The sequence below is a fragment of the Sciurus carolinensis genome, chromosome 13 (assembly GCF_902686445.1).
Source record: "Sciurus carolinensis chromosome 13, mSciCar1.2, whole genome shotgun sequence".
NCBI lineage: Eukaryota > Metazoa > Chordata > Mammalia > Rodentia > Sciuridae > Sciurus > Sciurus carolinensis.
In genome coordinates this window covers 68421697-68435306 of record NC_062225.1, presented here as the reverse complement: position 1 = coordinate 68435306, position 13610 = coordinate 68421697, and the positions used below count along the sequence as shown (strand labels likewise).

At 34.5% G+C, this 13610-nt stretch overlaps 1 protein-coding gene and 1 pseudogene across 1 annotated transcript in view; one reads left to right on the top strand and one right to left on the bottom strand.

Annotated features, from left to right (window-relative positions):
* Positions 1 to 13610, top strand: part of Ttc27 (tetratricopeptide repeat domain 27) — a 194878-nt gene that overhangs the window by 145724 nt on the left and 35544 nt on the right. The window contains 3 exon segments of the mRNA XM_047523156.1: positions 260 to 358; positions 8202 to 8254; positions 12834 to 12999. Of these exon segments, the coding sequence (XP_047379112.1) occupies positions 260 to 358; positions 8202 to 8254; positions 12834 to 12999 (318 nt within the window).
* Positions 10758 to 11506, bottom strand: LOC124963420 (40S ribosomal protein S6-like; annotated as a pseudogene).

The window sequence follows — 13610 nt, the reverse complement described above, 5'->3', positions numbered from 1 at the left end:
CCATTACTACTTGCATTTAAACTAAATGTAAGGTAAATGTTTATTATATAACTCTGAATTCTTTTTTTTTGGGTGCTGGGGATCAAACCCAGGGCCTTGTGCTTACAAGGCAAGCACTCTACCGACTGAGCTATCTCCCCAGCCCCTAGCTCTGAATTCTTAATTGTAATGTGTTGATGGTATCTTTAATAATTTTCAGATTATTTCCTTCATATGTGTCTCTGTGCACTTGAATGACTGTGTCTTTTGGTCTTTGCAGCTTGGGGTGTGGTTTTCTCTAGGCTGTGCTTATTTGGCCCTGGAAGACTATGGAGGCTCAGCAAAGGCATTCCAGCGTTGTGTGACCCTAGAACCTGATGTAAGTTTGTTTGACTTTTTTAATTTCAGCACCTTAATATTCTCTTAAGTTATCTGAATTGTACTGTATGATTCACAACAGCAATTCCCTTTGTGGTGGAAGAAACTATACATTTCATGGAAGGTCATACCTCAAGGTATAGGATTTATACTTCTGGAAATAATATTTTTCTCATAAAAACTATGGTTTAATTTTGAAAATAATTTTTATAAATCAAATTTTAGTTAAAAATGTATATTGCTGAATAATCCAGCTAAGTGTCATGTCTATTTTGTCATTTGCTAACATATGTTGCCTCTATTAATTTCATTACTAGCAGTTTCTTTTATTGGGGAGTATTTTTCTATGTAACATCTTTGTAGAGTTGATAATTCAAATACTGTTCACTTATTTAAAATGTGTAATGAATGGGTTTTCAGTACGTTCAGAGTTGTGAATTTTACAACTTTTTTTTTTTTCTTGGTGCTGGGGATTGAACCCAGGGCCTTGTGCTTGCGAGGCAAACATTCTACCAACTGAGCTATATCCCCAGCCCTACATTTTTATTGCCCTAAAAAGAAACCTTGGTACCCATCAGCAGTCACTCCCCATTTCTCCCTAAACCCTACCTGTCCCTCTCTAGCCCCAGGCAACTGCTAATGAACATTCTTTCTATAGATTTGCCTATTCCAGAGGTTTCATGTAAATGAAGTCATATACTATTTGGGTTTCTATGATCGACTTCGTTCACTTATATTAATGTTTTTAAGCTTCATTCATGTTACAGCATATGTCAGTACTTCATTCCTTTTTATTGACCAGTAATATTCTATGATGTAGGTGTATTCCGTTTATCCATTTATCAGTTGATTAGCGTTTGAAGTTCCTACTGTTTGGATGTTATGAATAGTACTGTGATTAATGTTGATTTACAAGTTTCTGGTGACACGTTTCCATTTCTTTGAGTATATACCTAATGGTAGAGTTGCTGGGTCATATGATAACTCTATATTCAAACTTCTGAGGAACTAGCAGACTGTTTTCTGAAGTAGCATTTTATATTCCCACCCACAAAGAATGAAGGTTCCAATTTCTAAACATCTTGTCAGCACTTGTCTATTATCTACCTGTTTTGACTGTAGCCATTCCTGTGGGTGATATATCTCATAGTTTTAATTTGCATTTCCTCAAGGATATTAGCTCTCAGGGGTTAATTATGATGAACAACTTTCTATGTACTTATTGGCCATTTGTGTATTGTCTTTGGGGAAATGCCTATTCACGTCATTTGCTCATTAAAAAAATTCAGTTATTTGTCCTTTATTGTATAATTTCAATTACAGTAATGTTCTTTATATATCTTAGCTCTAAGTTCCTTATGACTTGGAAATATTTTTTCCCATTCTTCAAGTTGTATTTTCACTCTCTCATTAGTGCTCTTTGAAGCACAAAAGTTTTAAAATTTTGATGATATCTAACATTTTTTTTTCTCATACTTTGTCCTCAAGTCTTAAGAATCCATTGCCAAATTCAAGGTCATAGAGATTTACCCCTACCTTTTCTTCTAAAAGTTTTATAGTATTAGCCCTTACATTTAGATATAGGGACCATTTTAAATTAATCTTGTGTGTATGGTGTAAGAAAAGGAATCCAATTTTATTCTTTTACATGTGGATATTCAGTTGTCCCAGAATCATTTGTTAAAAAGACTCCTCTTTTCCCATTGAATGGTCTTATCACTCTGGTCAAAAAAATCAATTGTAAGGATTTAATTATGGACCATCAATTATATTTGAAGCTTTGTAGTAAGTTTTGAAAATGTTAAGTGTGAGTATTCCAACTTTTTCTTCATATAGGATTTTGTCAATTTATACAAAAAAATGCAGCTGGGATTTTGATAAGGCTTGTATTGAACCTGCAGACTCGGATGGAGAGTATTGCCATCTTAATAATACTGTCTTCCATCCCATGAATATGGAATGTCTTTCCATTTATTTAGCTCTTCTTTAATTTCTTTCAATATTTTATAGTTTTCAGAGCATAACTTGTTCACTTCTTTTGTTAAATTATTCCTTAATATTTTATTCTTTTTTGTGGTATTATAAATGGAATTGTTTTCACAACTTTAGTTTTAGATTCTTCATTTCTGTAGAAACACATTTTTTTATGTTAATCTCATATCCTGCAACCTCATGGGACTCATTTTTTTTTTTTTTTAGTTCTAATTTTGTGTGTTTGGATTCCTTAAGATTTTCTGTATGACCAGATCAGTGTTAGCTGCAAATAGAAATAGGTTTACTTCTTTTTTTTTCCAATCCAGATGTCTTTTCTTCTTCTGACCAATGCCCTGGTTAGCCCTTCCAGTATAGCGTTACCTATAAATGATGAAAGTAGGCATCTTTGTCATGCTTCTGATCTTTGCAGGAGGGCTTTCAGTTTTCACCATTAAGTATGATGTTAGCTGTGGATTTTTTCATAGGTGCCCTTTGTAGTCCTAGGAATAAATTTTCTATTCTTAGTTTGCTGAATGTTTTTTAATCATGAAAGGGTGTTAGATTTTGTAAATGCTTTTGTTGTATCTGTTGAGAGAATTATGTGGTTTCCCTTCCTTATTCTAGTAGTATTATATATTACATTGATTGATTTTTGGATGTTGGACCTGTCTTGCATTCTGGAGATAAATTTCAATTCATCATTGTATGTAATCCTTTTAATATCTTTCTAGATATGGTTGGCTACCATTTTCATAAGATTTTATATCAATATTTCATAAGAGGTATTGACCTGAAGTTTTTTTGTTTTTTATTTTCGTGTGTGTGTGTGTGTGTGTGTGTGTGCGTGTGTGTGTGTGATGTCTTGGTCTAATTTTTGTATCTGAGTAATGCTGACTTTATCGGATAATAGAAGTTTTCCCTCCTACTTTTTGGAAGTTTGTTAAGGATTGGTGTTAATTATTCTTTGAACATTTTGTAAAGTTCACCAACAAGACTGGTCCTGGGGTTTACTTTGTGAGAAGTTTTTTGCTTCTTAATCTTTTTACTTGTTGCAGATCTATTCAAAATTTCTCTTTCTTAAAGAAACAGCTTTTGTAGTTGTTATCTTTCTAGGAATTTGTACATTTCATTTAGGTTATATAATTTAGTGGCATACAATTACTTGTATTCTTTTATAATCCTTTTTATTTCTGCTAGGTTGGTAGTAACATTCCCTTTTCATTCCCAATTTTAGTAATTAAAATTTTTTTTCTACTTAGTCAAGTTAAAGATTTGTCAGTTTTGCTGATTATTTTAAAGAATCAACTTTTGGCTTCATTTTCTCTATTTAAAAATTCTCTATTTTGTCATTTTCTGTTCTAATCAACCAACCAACCAACCAATCAACCAACCTTCCTTCCTTCTTCCTACCCTTCCCTTTCCTTTCTCCTTACTCCACCTTTTCCCCTTCCTCCCTCCCTTCATTCTTTTTTACTTTCTTTGAACCAAGGACCATATGCTCCGCAAGTGTTTTAGTTAGCTTTTTTGCTGCTGTGACTAAGTGATCTGACCAGCACGATTATAGAGGAAGAATGGCTTATTTGAGGGCTCATGGTTTTAGAGGTCCTAGTCCATAGAAGGCCAGGTCCATTTCTCAAGGCTCGAGGTGAGGCTGAACATCATGGAGGGAGAAGTGTGGCAGACCGAAGCAACTCACATCATCAGGAAGCAGAGAGAGAGACTCCACTCTTAAGTTACCAAATCTATACCCCATAGCAATACCTAATTCCCACCTCCTCCAGCCACACCCTAACACTTCAATTAATCCCATCAAGGATTAATTCACTGATTGGGTTAAGACTCTTAAAACCCAATCATTTCTCCCCTGATCCTTCCCTCTGCCGCTTTGTTTCACATGTGAGCTTTTGGGGGACACTTCACATCCAAGCCATAAGAGCAAACATTCTGTGACTGACCTATACCTCTAGCTCTAGTCTTTATCATTTCATTTCTAAGTTTAGAGTGTTACTATTTCACCAAAATTACTTCCATGGAAATTAGGAACAAAAAATAAAGATTCTGATGGTAGGTCTTTGTTTAAGGTGTTAGAGAGCTTTCACACTCCACTCCTTAACCATCACTTTTGGTCTTTTGGATGTGCATGTAAATTATCGCAGTTAACCAGCCATTATAAATGTCTAGATTATAAAGTAGCTTATGTTTAAGGAAAAGGATGAAGACCACATTATTAATAGGCATTTACTTAACAGACTTGATTTTTGGAATCTAGCTTTTAGCTCAAACGCAGGTCAGATTGTCTGAATGTATGGAATGGAATCCCAATGGCACCTACTTTTTTTCCATTTTTCACTATTTAAGAGCAATATAGTTTCTTTGGTTGTTGTTTTGTTTTGTTTTTTAAATATGAAGTCTCACCATGTTGCCCAGGCTAGTCTTGAACTCCTAGAGTCAAGGGATCCTCCTGCCTCAGTCTCCTGAGTGCTAGGACTAGAGGTGCATGCATGTCACTGTGTTTTGTGTAAGTGCAATATAATTTGAAGACTGCACACAAATCCTAAATGAACAGTTTGGTTGGTTCTGACAGATGCATACTGTTGTTTTGTAATTTATGACTCCTTTCGAGATGATGAACCTTCTAGTCATTGCAAAAAGCTCCCTCGTGCCCTATTGCCCTTCACTCACTGTGCATTCTCTAACCCATGTCCCTTAGCAACCACTAATTTATTCTTAATTTTTCTCTGCATCTAAGATATAAGTAGATGCTGTTCTATATTTTCATATAAATAGAATGTTTTAGTCAGTTATTTTACTGCTGTGACTGAAAGATCTGACCAGAATAACTGTAGAGGAGGAAAGGTTTATTTAGGGCTCACAGTTTCAGAGGTCTTAGTCCATACAATGTTGGCTCCATTCCTTGGGGCTCGAGGTGAGACTGAACATTGTGTTGGAAGAACATGGCAGAGGGAAGCAGCTCACTTGGTGGTCAGAAAGCACAGAGAGAGGCTCCACTTGCCAGATATAAATATACACCCAAAGCCACGCCCCAATTCCCACCTCTCCAGCCACACCCAACCACTTCAATTACCACTCTCACAACCTGATCGTTTCTCCTCTGAACCTTCTTGAATTGTCTCACACATGAGCTTTTGGGGGACACCTCACATTTAAACCATAACACAAACGTTATGGATAATGAACTTTTTTCCTAATCACTTTCACTTGACATATATTTCTGGTTTTTGTCTTATGTTGTTAGTTGTAATAGCAGTTCATTTTTAAATTGCTGTATGGTATTGCATTATATGAGTATACACAATTTACTATGCCTCAGTCTGTTGGATCCTGTTCCAGCCTGATGGATCATTGTGGGTTTTTTTGTTTGTTTGTTTGTTTTGTTTTGTTTTGTTTTCCATTTGGCTTTTATGAACAAATCTGCTATGAACATTCTAGTGCAAATTTTTGTGTGGATATGAGTCTTCATTTTTCTTAGATAAAAACCTGAAAATGAAATTGCTTAAACATGTTTTGATACTATTATAAATGTTACTTTTAAAAAATTTTTATTTTCTATTTGTATGCTTGCAGAGCATAGAAAACCATTTGATTTTTTTATATTCAATTTGTATCCTTTGGTTACATTTTTTTCTTTCTGCTTTATATGATTTTATTCCGTCTGCTTTTAAGGTGTCCCTTTTAATCTTGTTTTTTATGTATCTTGGTGTGGTTTTCTTTGTACTTTTCCTTCTTGGAGATTAAGCACATAAAGTTGACTTTAAGGGCTTAAAGTTTTATCAAATTTGGAAAAACTTTGGCCATTATTTTCTCAGATGATTTTACTGCTTCATATTCCCTCCTTTTCTCTCTCTCTTTCTGAGATGCTGGGGATTGAACCCAGGTCTTGCACAAGCTAGGCAAGTGTTCTACCACTGAGCTACATCCCCAGCCTCTTCCTCCTTTCTTTCTGATATTCCAATTTTAAGTATTTTGTACTGTTTATATTGTCCAATAAATCCCTGAAGCTCTATTCATTTTCTTCCCTTCCTATGTTTTTTTAAAAAATAATTTTTGGTTGTCAATGAATTTTATTTATTTGTTTGTTTGTTTGTTTATTTCTTTGTAGTGCTGAGGATCAAACCAAGGGCCTCACACATGCCAGGCAAGTGCTCTACCACTGAGCCACAACCCCAGCACCCCCTCCTCCCTGCCCTTCCTATGGTTTGGATACATTCTATTGCTGTATCTTCAAGTTCAGAAATGTTCCTTCTGCAACATTCAATATGCTTTTAAACCTATCCATTAAACATATTTCAGATAATGACTTTTTCATTCAGGATTTTCATTTGGTTCTTTGAACAGTTGTCATGTCTCTAAGATTCTCCAGTTCTCTCACATATTCCTGTTTTCTTTTAAATCTTTGAATGTGTTTATGACTACTATAAAATCATTGTATGCTTATTCTAAAATCTCTTTCATTTCTGGGTCTGTTTCTATTAACTGATTTTTCCCTTTGTTTATGGATAAAATCTTTATGCTTCTTTACATATTTATTTATTTCTCGTTTGTATCCTATACATTCTGGATGCTATGTTGTTGATTTTCTGGATTTTTTTGTCTTCTCTTAAGGAGACTTGAGTTTTATTTTAGCATTTGGTTAATTTGCTTGCAGATTAGCTTGATTTAAGTTTTGTTAGGATGGGTCTTGAACAGTCATTTTCTAGGGTGATAATAATCCCTCCCTTAAGATATAACCTTTCTGGGATATAATTAAATCATGGGTAATAAGTATGAATTTTCAACTGTGGGTGGTTGGAACTTGAATGTTCAACTTCTGGCACTGTGTGACCTCCAAAATTCAGCACAGCTCTCTGGTAGCTGTTCTTTGTCAGGCCTCAGAAGTTTTACCTTGCACATGTATAGCTTTCTCTTCAGTCAAGGACTCTGGGATGTTGATTGAGATTTATAGAGCATATTCTTGAAGCACAGATCTCTTTTCCATGGTATTTTGTCGTGCAAATTCTAGCTACCTTTTAGCCCCGATCCCTTTTTCCTCATCTTGGTAAGACTGCAGTGCTTTGTTTGGTTTCTGCCTCCTCGTGCTGCATCGCCAGCACCAGCTCTGGACAGAAGGCTAGGCTGATTATCCAGACTCCTGAGCTTCCCCTTCTCTCCAGGCTCTCACTCCTCTGCTGCCTGTTGTACAACTTCTCAGAAACACTTGTTTCCTACATTTTGTTCAATCTGTAGCTTTTTATGGAAAGGGGGCTAGTCTGGTACTAACTTTACCATGTCTGCAAAGAAGGTCCAGTGCCATTGATTTTTGAATCACATACATGGAACTTGAGAATTATATACTCTACACAGGTGAAACAAAGAAAGATATAACTTATTGTTCTTTTAGAAGCAGCATTTATGTAAACTTTATTTTGTTGTTGTGTAGAGGAAGAGGTAGAGGAATGTTTGATGAAATACTTAACAGTTTAACACTGGAGAACACATTTTCACTCATTCTCCTATGTGATGAAGGATAATGGTAGATGGCAAAGCCTTTTGATAATGAAAAACAATATTCTGTATTGCCTTTTATATAAATTGTGTTGTAAATTTTCTGACTCCTTTATAAATATAAATTTGAAGATAAAATCTTGAATTCTATATCAGTGCCATAATTACATCATTGGTTTATTATTTTTGACTTTCAAAATAAATTATTAAAGTTTGTTTTAATTTTATACATTTACCTTTAATTATATCTTAGTGCAAATTGTGATTTTTAATAGCACATATCAGACTAGGAAAATGTACTATGTGTTTGGTTCCAGCAATTTTTTTACCTAAATGAAAATAGTCTTTATCATTCTCTATCATTTTAGAATGCTGAGGCTTGGAACAATTTATCAACTTCCTACATCCGATTAAAACAAAAGTAAGTATATTAGACAAATCTGAAGAACTTTGCTTCCAAAATAAATGAGATTTTCTCCAATTGAATATTGAACCACTGTGTCCTATGCTTTCTTTTTTCTTCCCACCTTTATATGTGAGTTAGAATGACTTAATAGAAACCTTTGAATTCTAAACGTAGTTTGTTTATTAAAAACATTTAACATGGAATAATATAAGAAATAGTACCTGAAATCTTTTTTTAATGCTGAGGTCTTGCATCCTAAATTTCATTATATAATAAAAGCAAGCATGCCTTTAGTTGGTCAACTTAATTAATAGTTTTTTTTTAATTAATTGCTTGCTGTATATTAGACATTTTTGAAATACATAAATACATCAGAATGAACCAGTTCTTCAGGAAATATAAGTTTAAAAAATAAAATAGTCCATGTTATTTTAAAAAGAGATTAGCAGTATAAGCTGTATTCGGTGAATATCAGATGAGAATCCAAAGGGGACCATAATAATAATAGATGATATTTGTAGAGCACTTGTTTTGTGTCAGACACTCATTTAGTCTTGTGAGAATCTCAGAAGAGAGAAGGTATGTGATCCTGGGTCAGAAGTGCTTATATTAAACTCAAGCTAAATTTGAAAGATGGGTACAGGGCACAGAGGATAGCTTTTTAGGCAAGGGAAATAATGTGACCAAATGTAGATGACAGAAATGAATGAATTATTTTAGGAGATAGTTCAGCTGTAGAGTAATGCAAGACCTGCACTGACAGATAAGGTCAGAAAGGTAGGTTTGGGTCAAATTGCTGTGCATTCTGATTATCATATTCACGAGTTTGAGACTATCCTACAGGTAATAGGAAGTCAGAGATTTCAGTAGGGGCAATTTCATGAAGAAAGCATTTTAGGAAGATTTATCTGGGGGCAGTTTGTGACAGACTAGAGAGGAAACTGGAGGTTGGGAAGCCAGTTAGAAAACAGCTGTTGTAACAATTCAAGCATGAGATAACTAGAGTGGAAAAAGAAAGGACAGATGCCAAACAGTTTATAAAGGGGACAGCCAACTGGGCTTATTGACTGACTATGAAAAGCAAAGGAAAGAGAAGGGATAAGAATTGCTATTGTGAGTTTTAATAAGTTAATTAAAGGTTGGATATATTTTACATTTTTATTTGGCCTTCTTTTCAAATGTAATTTAATTTTTCTTTGTGGAATCACAAGATAGTTGTGAAGATACTGTTAAGTCCATATTACATTGAGATCATGAAATGCTTCCTCTGCTCTTGGATGATAATCTACATAAAACATTATTTGTTTTGCCATTCTCTTCAGAAAATAATATTATGTTCTTGATTACAACTGATTGTATTAAACCCACTAGAGACCTCTTTTTGTTTAAAATAGCAGATGGGGGAAATCCCTGTCATAGTTGTAGCGTGATCTCATTGAGTTTTTTTAGTAACCCAGATAATTTTGTATCTAATTTTGGGGGGTCTTGATATTTTACCTGTCTTCCAGCCCAATAATCTTAGGAATTCTGTAGAGATAGATCTTTTAAATTGCTTCTCAACTTCTTTATAGTACTTTCTTGCCTTTCTGTGACTCTATTAATATGGTTTTTGTATAAAAACAGGGGTGTAAGGTCAGAGGTAAATAATTTCTTTATTCTTGCTTCTTTACTCTTTCCTTTCTTAGCTACTTCTCCAGCCATAACTAGGTTTTGTTTTGTAAAGTTGTTACTTCAGAGGTAAATTATTATTTTTTAAATTTTAATTTTAAAAAATAGTTTTAGTTGTAGATGTACACAATACTTTTATTTATTTTTATATGGTGCTGAGAATCAAACCTAGTGCCTCACACAGGGTAGGCAAGTGTTCTACCACTGAGCCACAACCCCAGCCCCACAGGTAAATTATTACTGCTTCTGTCAAAGCAAACATTCTAAAGTAGCCTATTAAATTACATTTTTATTGCAGGATTCTTCACTAAAGTGTTCTTTGCACTTTTTTTGTCTAATTTCCTATATCAGTCCCTTGGGAAAGTTCCCCATTTTTTGTATAACTTTCATAATGCAATATCAATATTATAATGGATTTTATAAGTGAATCCTGGAGTGAAGTTTCTTAAAAAGAAGGTATACTTACCAAAAAGAAAAAAAAAAAATTCATTGCAAAGATGTTGAGGCTGGTAGCTTATGATTAGAGTATGCAAAGACATGGAGGAAAAAGGATAATTCCGATGATGTGCATTGCAGCTGGTTGAGTTCTTTCCACCCTCTGCAAATGAGAGAACTAAGGAGTCCCAATCCACAATAGTTGAAGGCAGTTACTTTTACGTATTTGATGGTGGTGGAGTAGAGTAGGAAAAAAATGAAAGAAAAAAATCTCCTAGAAGCAATTTATATTTGATTTTGAAGAATTGCTTCTCTTTTCTTTCTTTCTTTTCTCTCTCTCTCTCTCTCTCTCTCTCTCTCTCTCTCTCTCTCTCTCTCTCTTTCGCCAGATCTTATTTATTACTCTTAAAAATTCTCATTTTTGACTGGACTCAGACTTAGAAGTAGAAGCTCTCAGACAGGACAGCCTACATCTCTTGGCAATCTGTTCCTGGCGTTTTTCTTTGGCTTCTTTCATTCTCTTGGCCCAAAGTTTGGCATATTCTGCAACCTCTCCTTAGTTTTCTTAGTACACTGTTTCTTCAGAGCAATATGCTAGCACTTGTGTTGCAGGACACATGGAGTAACAAGACGCTGAATCTTCGGTGCTTTGGTCCTAGGTTTTTTTACCTTCTGTGTTTAAGGGTTTTCTGACAACATATTGGCAGACAGCATCTTCCTTAGATAGACTGAAAAGTTTGTGGATTCTGCTTGCTCTTTTGGTTCCCAGTCTACGAGGTACAGTAGTATCCGTAAGTCCAGGATTATCCTTCTCTCCTTTTTTTACAATAACCAAGTTAAGATCGCTCAGATTGGCATCCACAGTGCAACCTTGAACAGACTTGCGCTTTCTCTCTCCAGTTTGCCTTGGTCTGTAACAGGAGTGCCCCTTACTCAGTAGCAGACGAACACGGCCATGGGTCAAGACACCCTGCTTCAGGGGGAAACCTTGTTTGTTGTTCCCTCCACTGATTGGGACCACATAACCCTTCCATTCTTCACCCAGAGCGTCAGCAGCAACTTCGGTGGCCATACGCTTCTCATAAAAAGTATGAAGTTTTGCTTTCATCGTCCACCTCAATGAATCTGGCAGCCAGGGGCTGGGAAGGAGATATTCAGCTTCATTTTGGAGCAGCTGATCTCCCACCTATTTTTTCTTTCTTAATTTCTTTTTGTTTTTACAGGAAAGGAACCTTTAATAGTTCTTTTAGTTAGGGTCACTAAGTAGTTCATCTTTATATGTCAAAAAATATTTGATTTTGCATTTGCTTGTGAGTAGCAAGTTGAGTTGGCTATAAAATTTTATGCTAAAAAATTTTATGCTGACGATTATTTTTACTCAGCACTTTAAAGGAAATATTCTATTGTTTTGTTACTGTAGACATATCTGCTGACCTTCAATTGTTATTCCTTTGTTAGTTTTAGGAATATCTTTATGTTCTGCAGTTTCACAAAATACATATGTGTTGATTTAGTTACTCTGTAGGTTTGCTATATTTACCAAAGTGTCTGTAATGCTTAGTATGCAAAATATACTTTCAATCATGTAATTTAGATCTTTGTTCAGTTTTGGAAAATTCTTAGCTGTATTTCTGGATATATAGCTTCGTACTATTTTCACTTACTCTGGAATATCTTTCAGGTATATGTTGGAGATTTACCTTCGTTCATTGTTCTTTCATCTTTTAATCTGAATTATTATCTTGTAGTTGACCAGTTTCCTCTTTGGCACTATGCAGTCTAATTTTAGTTACCTGTTGAGTTTTGTTTGTTTGCTTTAATGTTTCTTTTAATTCTAAAGTTTCATTTTTTTTCTTGCCTTGTTTCATTTCTACCTGTTTTTGGTTCATAATCTCCTGTTCCCTTTAAATGTTTCTCTCTTCCAGTATTCTAAACAAATTTGTTTAAAAGTTTGATAGGTTATTTCTTAAAATTAATTTTATCTTTAGCAAATTTGTGTCCTCTGGTTAATTTTGTTGATTGTCTTTCCTAGTGTAGATTGTTTTTCCCCCTCCAGTTGGGAAATTTTGGTTTCATTTAGAATATGAGGAGCTTTTTTGGTTTTTTTAGCCTCCTTACCTCCAGTGTCTTCCCTACTGCTTTGCTTCCTACTTTTTGTCTTGAAGGTTTGCTTGACCACCGTGAGGCCATGTCTGGAACTTGAGTGGGCCTTCTCCCGGAAGACAGTGAGATTGACATCTAGTTATAAAATAATGTCCTCGTTACTAATAAATAGATTAGGGAGGGAGTAACTCTGTAGGTATGCTATATTTACCAATATAGCGTTTGTCATTGAATTTTATAGTGAAGTTTGAGGTGGTTTGGGCTCTACTTCTATTTATTAACATGAAACTTGAAGGACGTTCACATTAATGTTCTATACATTTAACTTATGATTGATTTTAATAAAAAGAATTCATTATTATTCTCTTTAAAATTTGACTTTCAATAGAGTAAAAGCTTTTAGAACATTACAAGAAGCTCTCAAGTGTAACTATGAACACTGGCAAATCTGGGAAAACTACATCCTTACCAGCACTGACGTTGGGGAATTTTCAGAAGCCATTAAAGCTTATCACCGGCTTTTGGACTTACGAGACAAATATAAAGATGTTCAGGTAGGACATTCATATTGTGTTGTTTCAGTTGGTATATTATATTAATCCTTGATTATGTGATATAAATTATTCCATTGAATATTGCATGTGTTTTGTTGAACACATGTAATAAATAGAGGGTTTTTTTCCTTCAGAATTCTTAGTTATGTACTGATTCTGGCATACCAATGTTAAATGTGTCTGTGCAATCATTAACTGAATATTACTGCAACTCACATGTGAAAATCTGACATGTGGTTTATATATATACATATACTGTGTGTATATATAGTATATATATTATATATGTATACATATACATGTATATACTATGTGTGTATATATATGTATATATAGTGTATATATATACTGTCAGTTTACAGAAACTCAGTAGAATGCTCTTTACTTACTACCTACTTCTTTGAGCATCTCAATGTATACTGTGATTCTTAGAGCTGGAGTAAATCCTATACTCAGTTGTTTAATCATTTAACAAGCATTTACTACATACTTTCAGTGGGTATGAACAGTATAGAACTGATAGGTAACCTTTTCTTTGCAATGTTCAGTGAGATAGTCCTCTTTTTGGTGAAATGAAATTACTTTTTCAGAAAGGATGGGAGATTTGACTG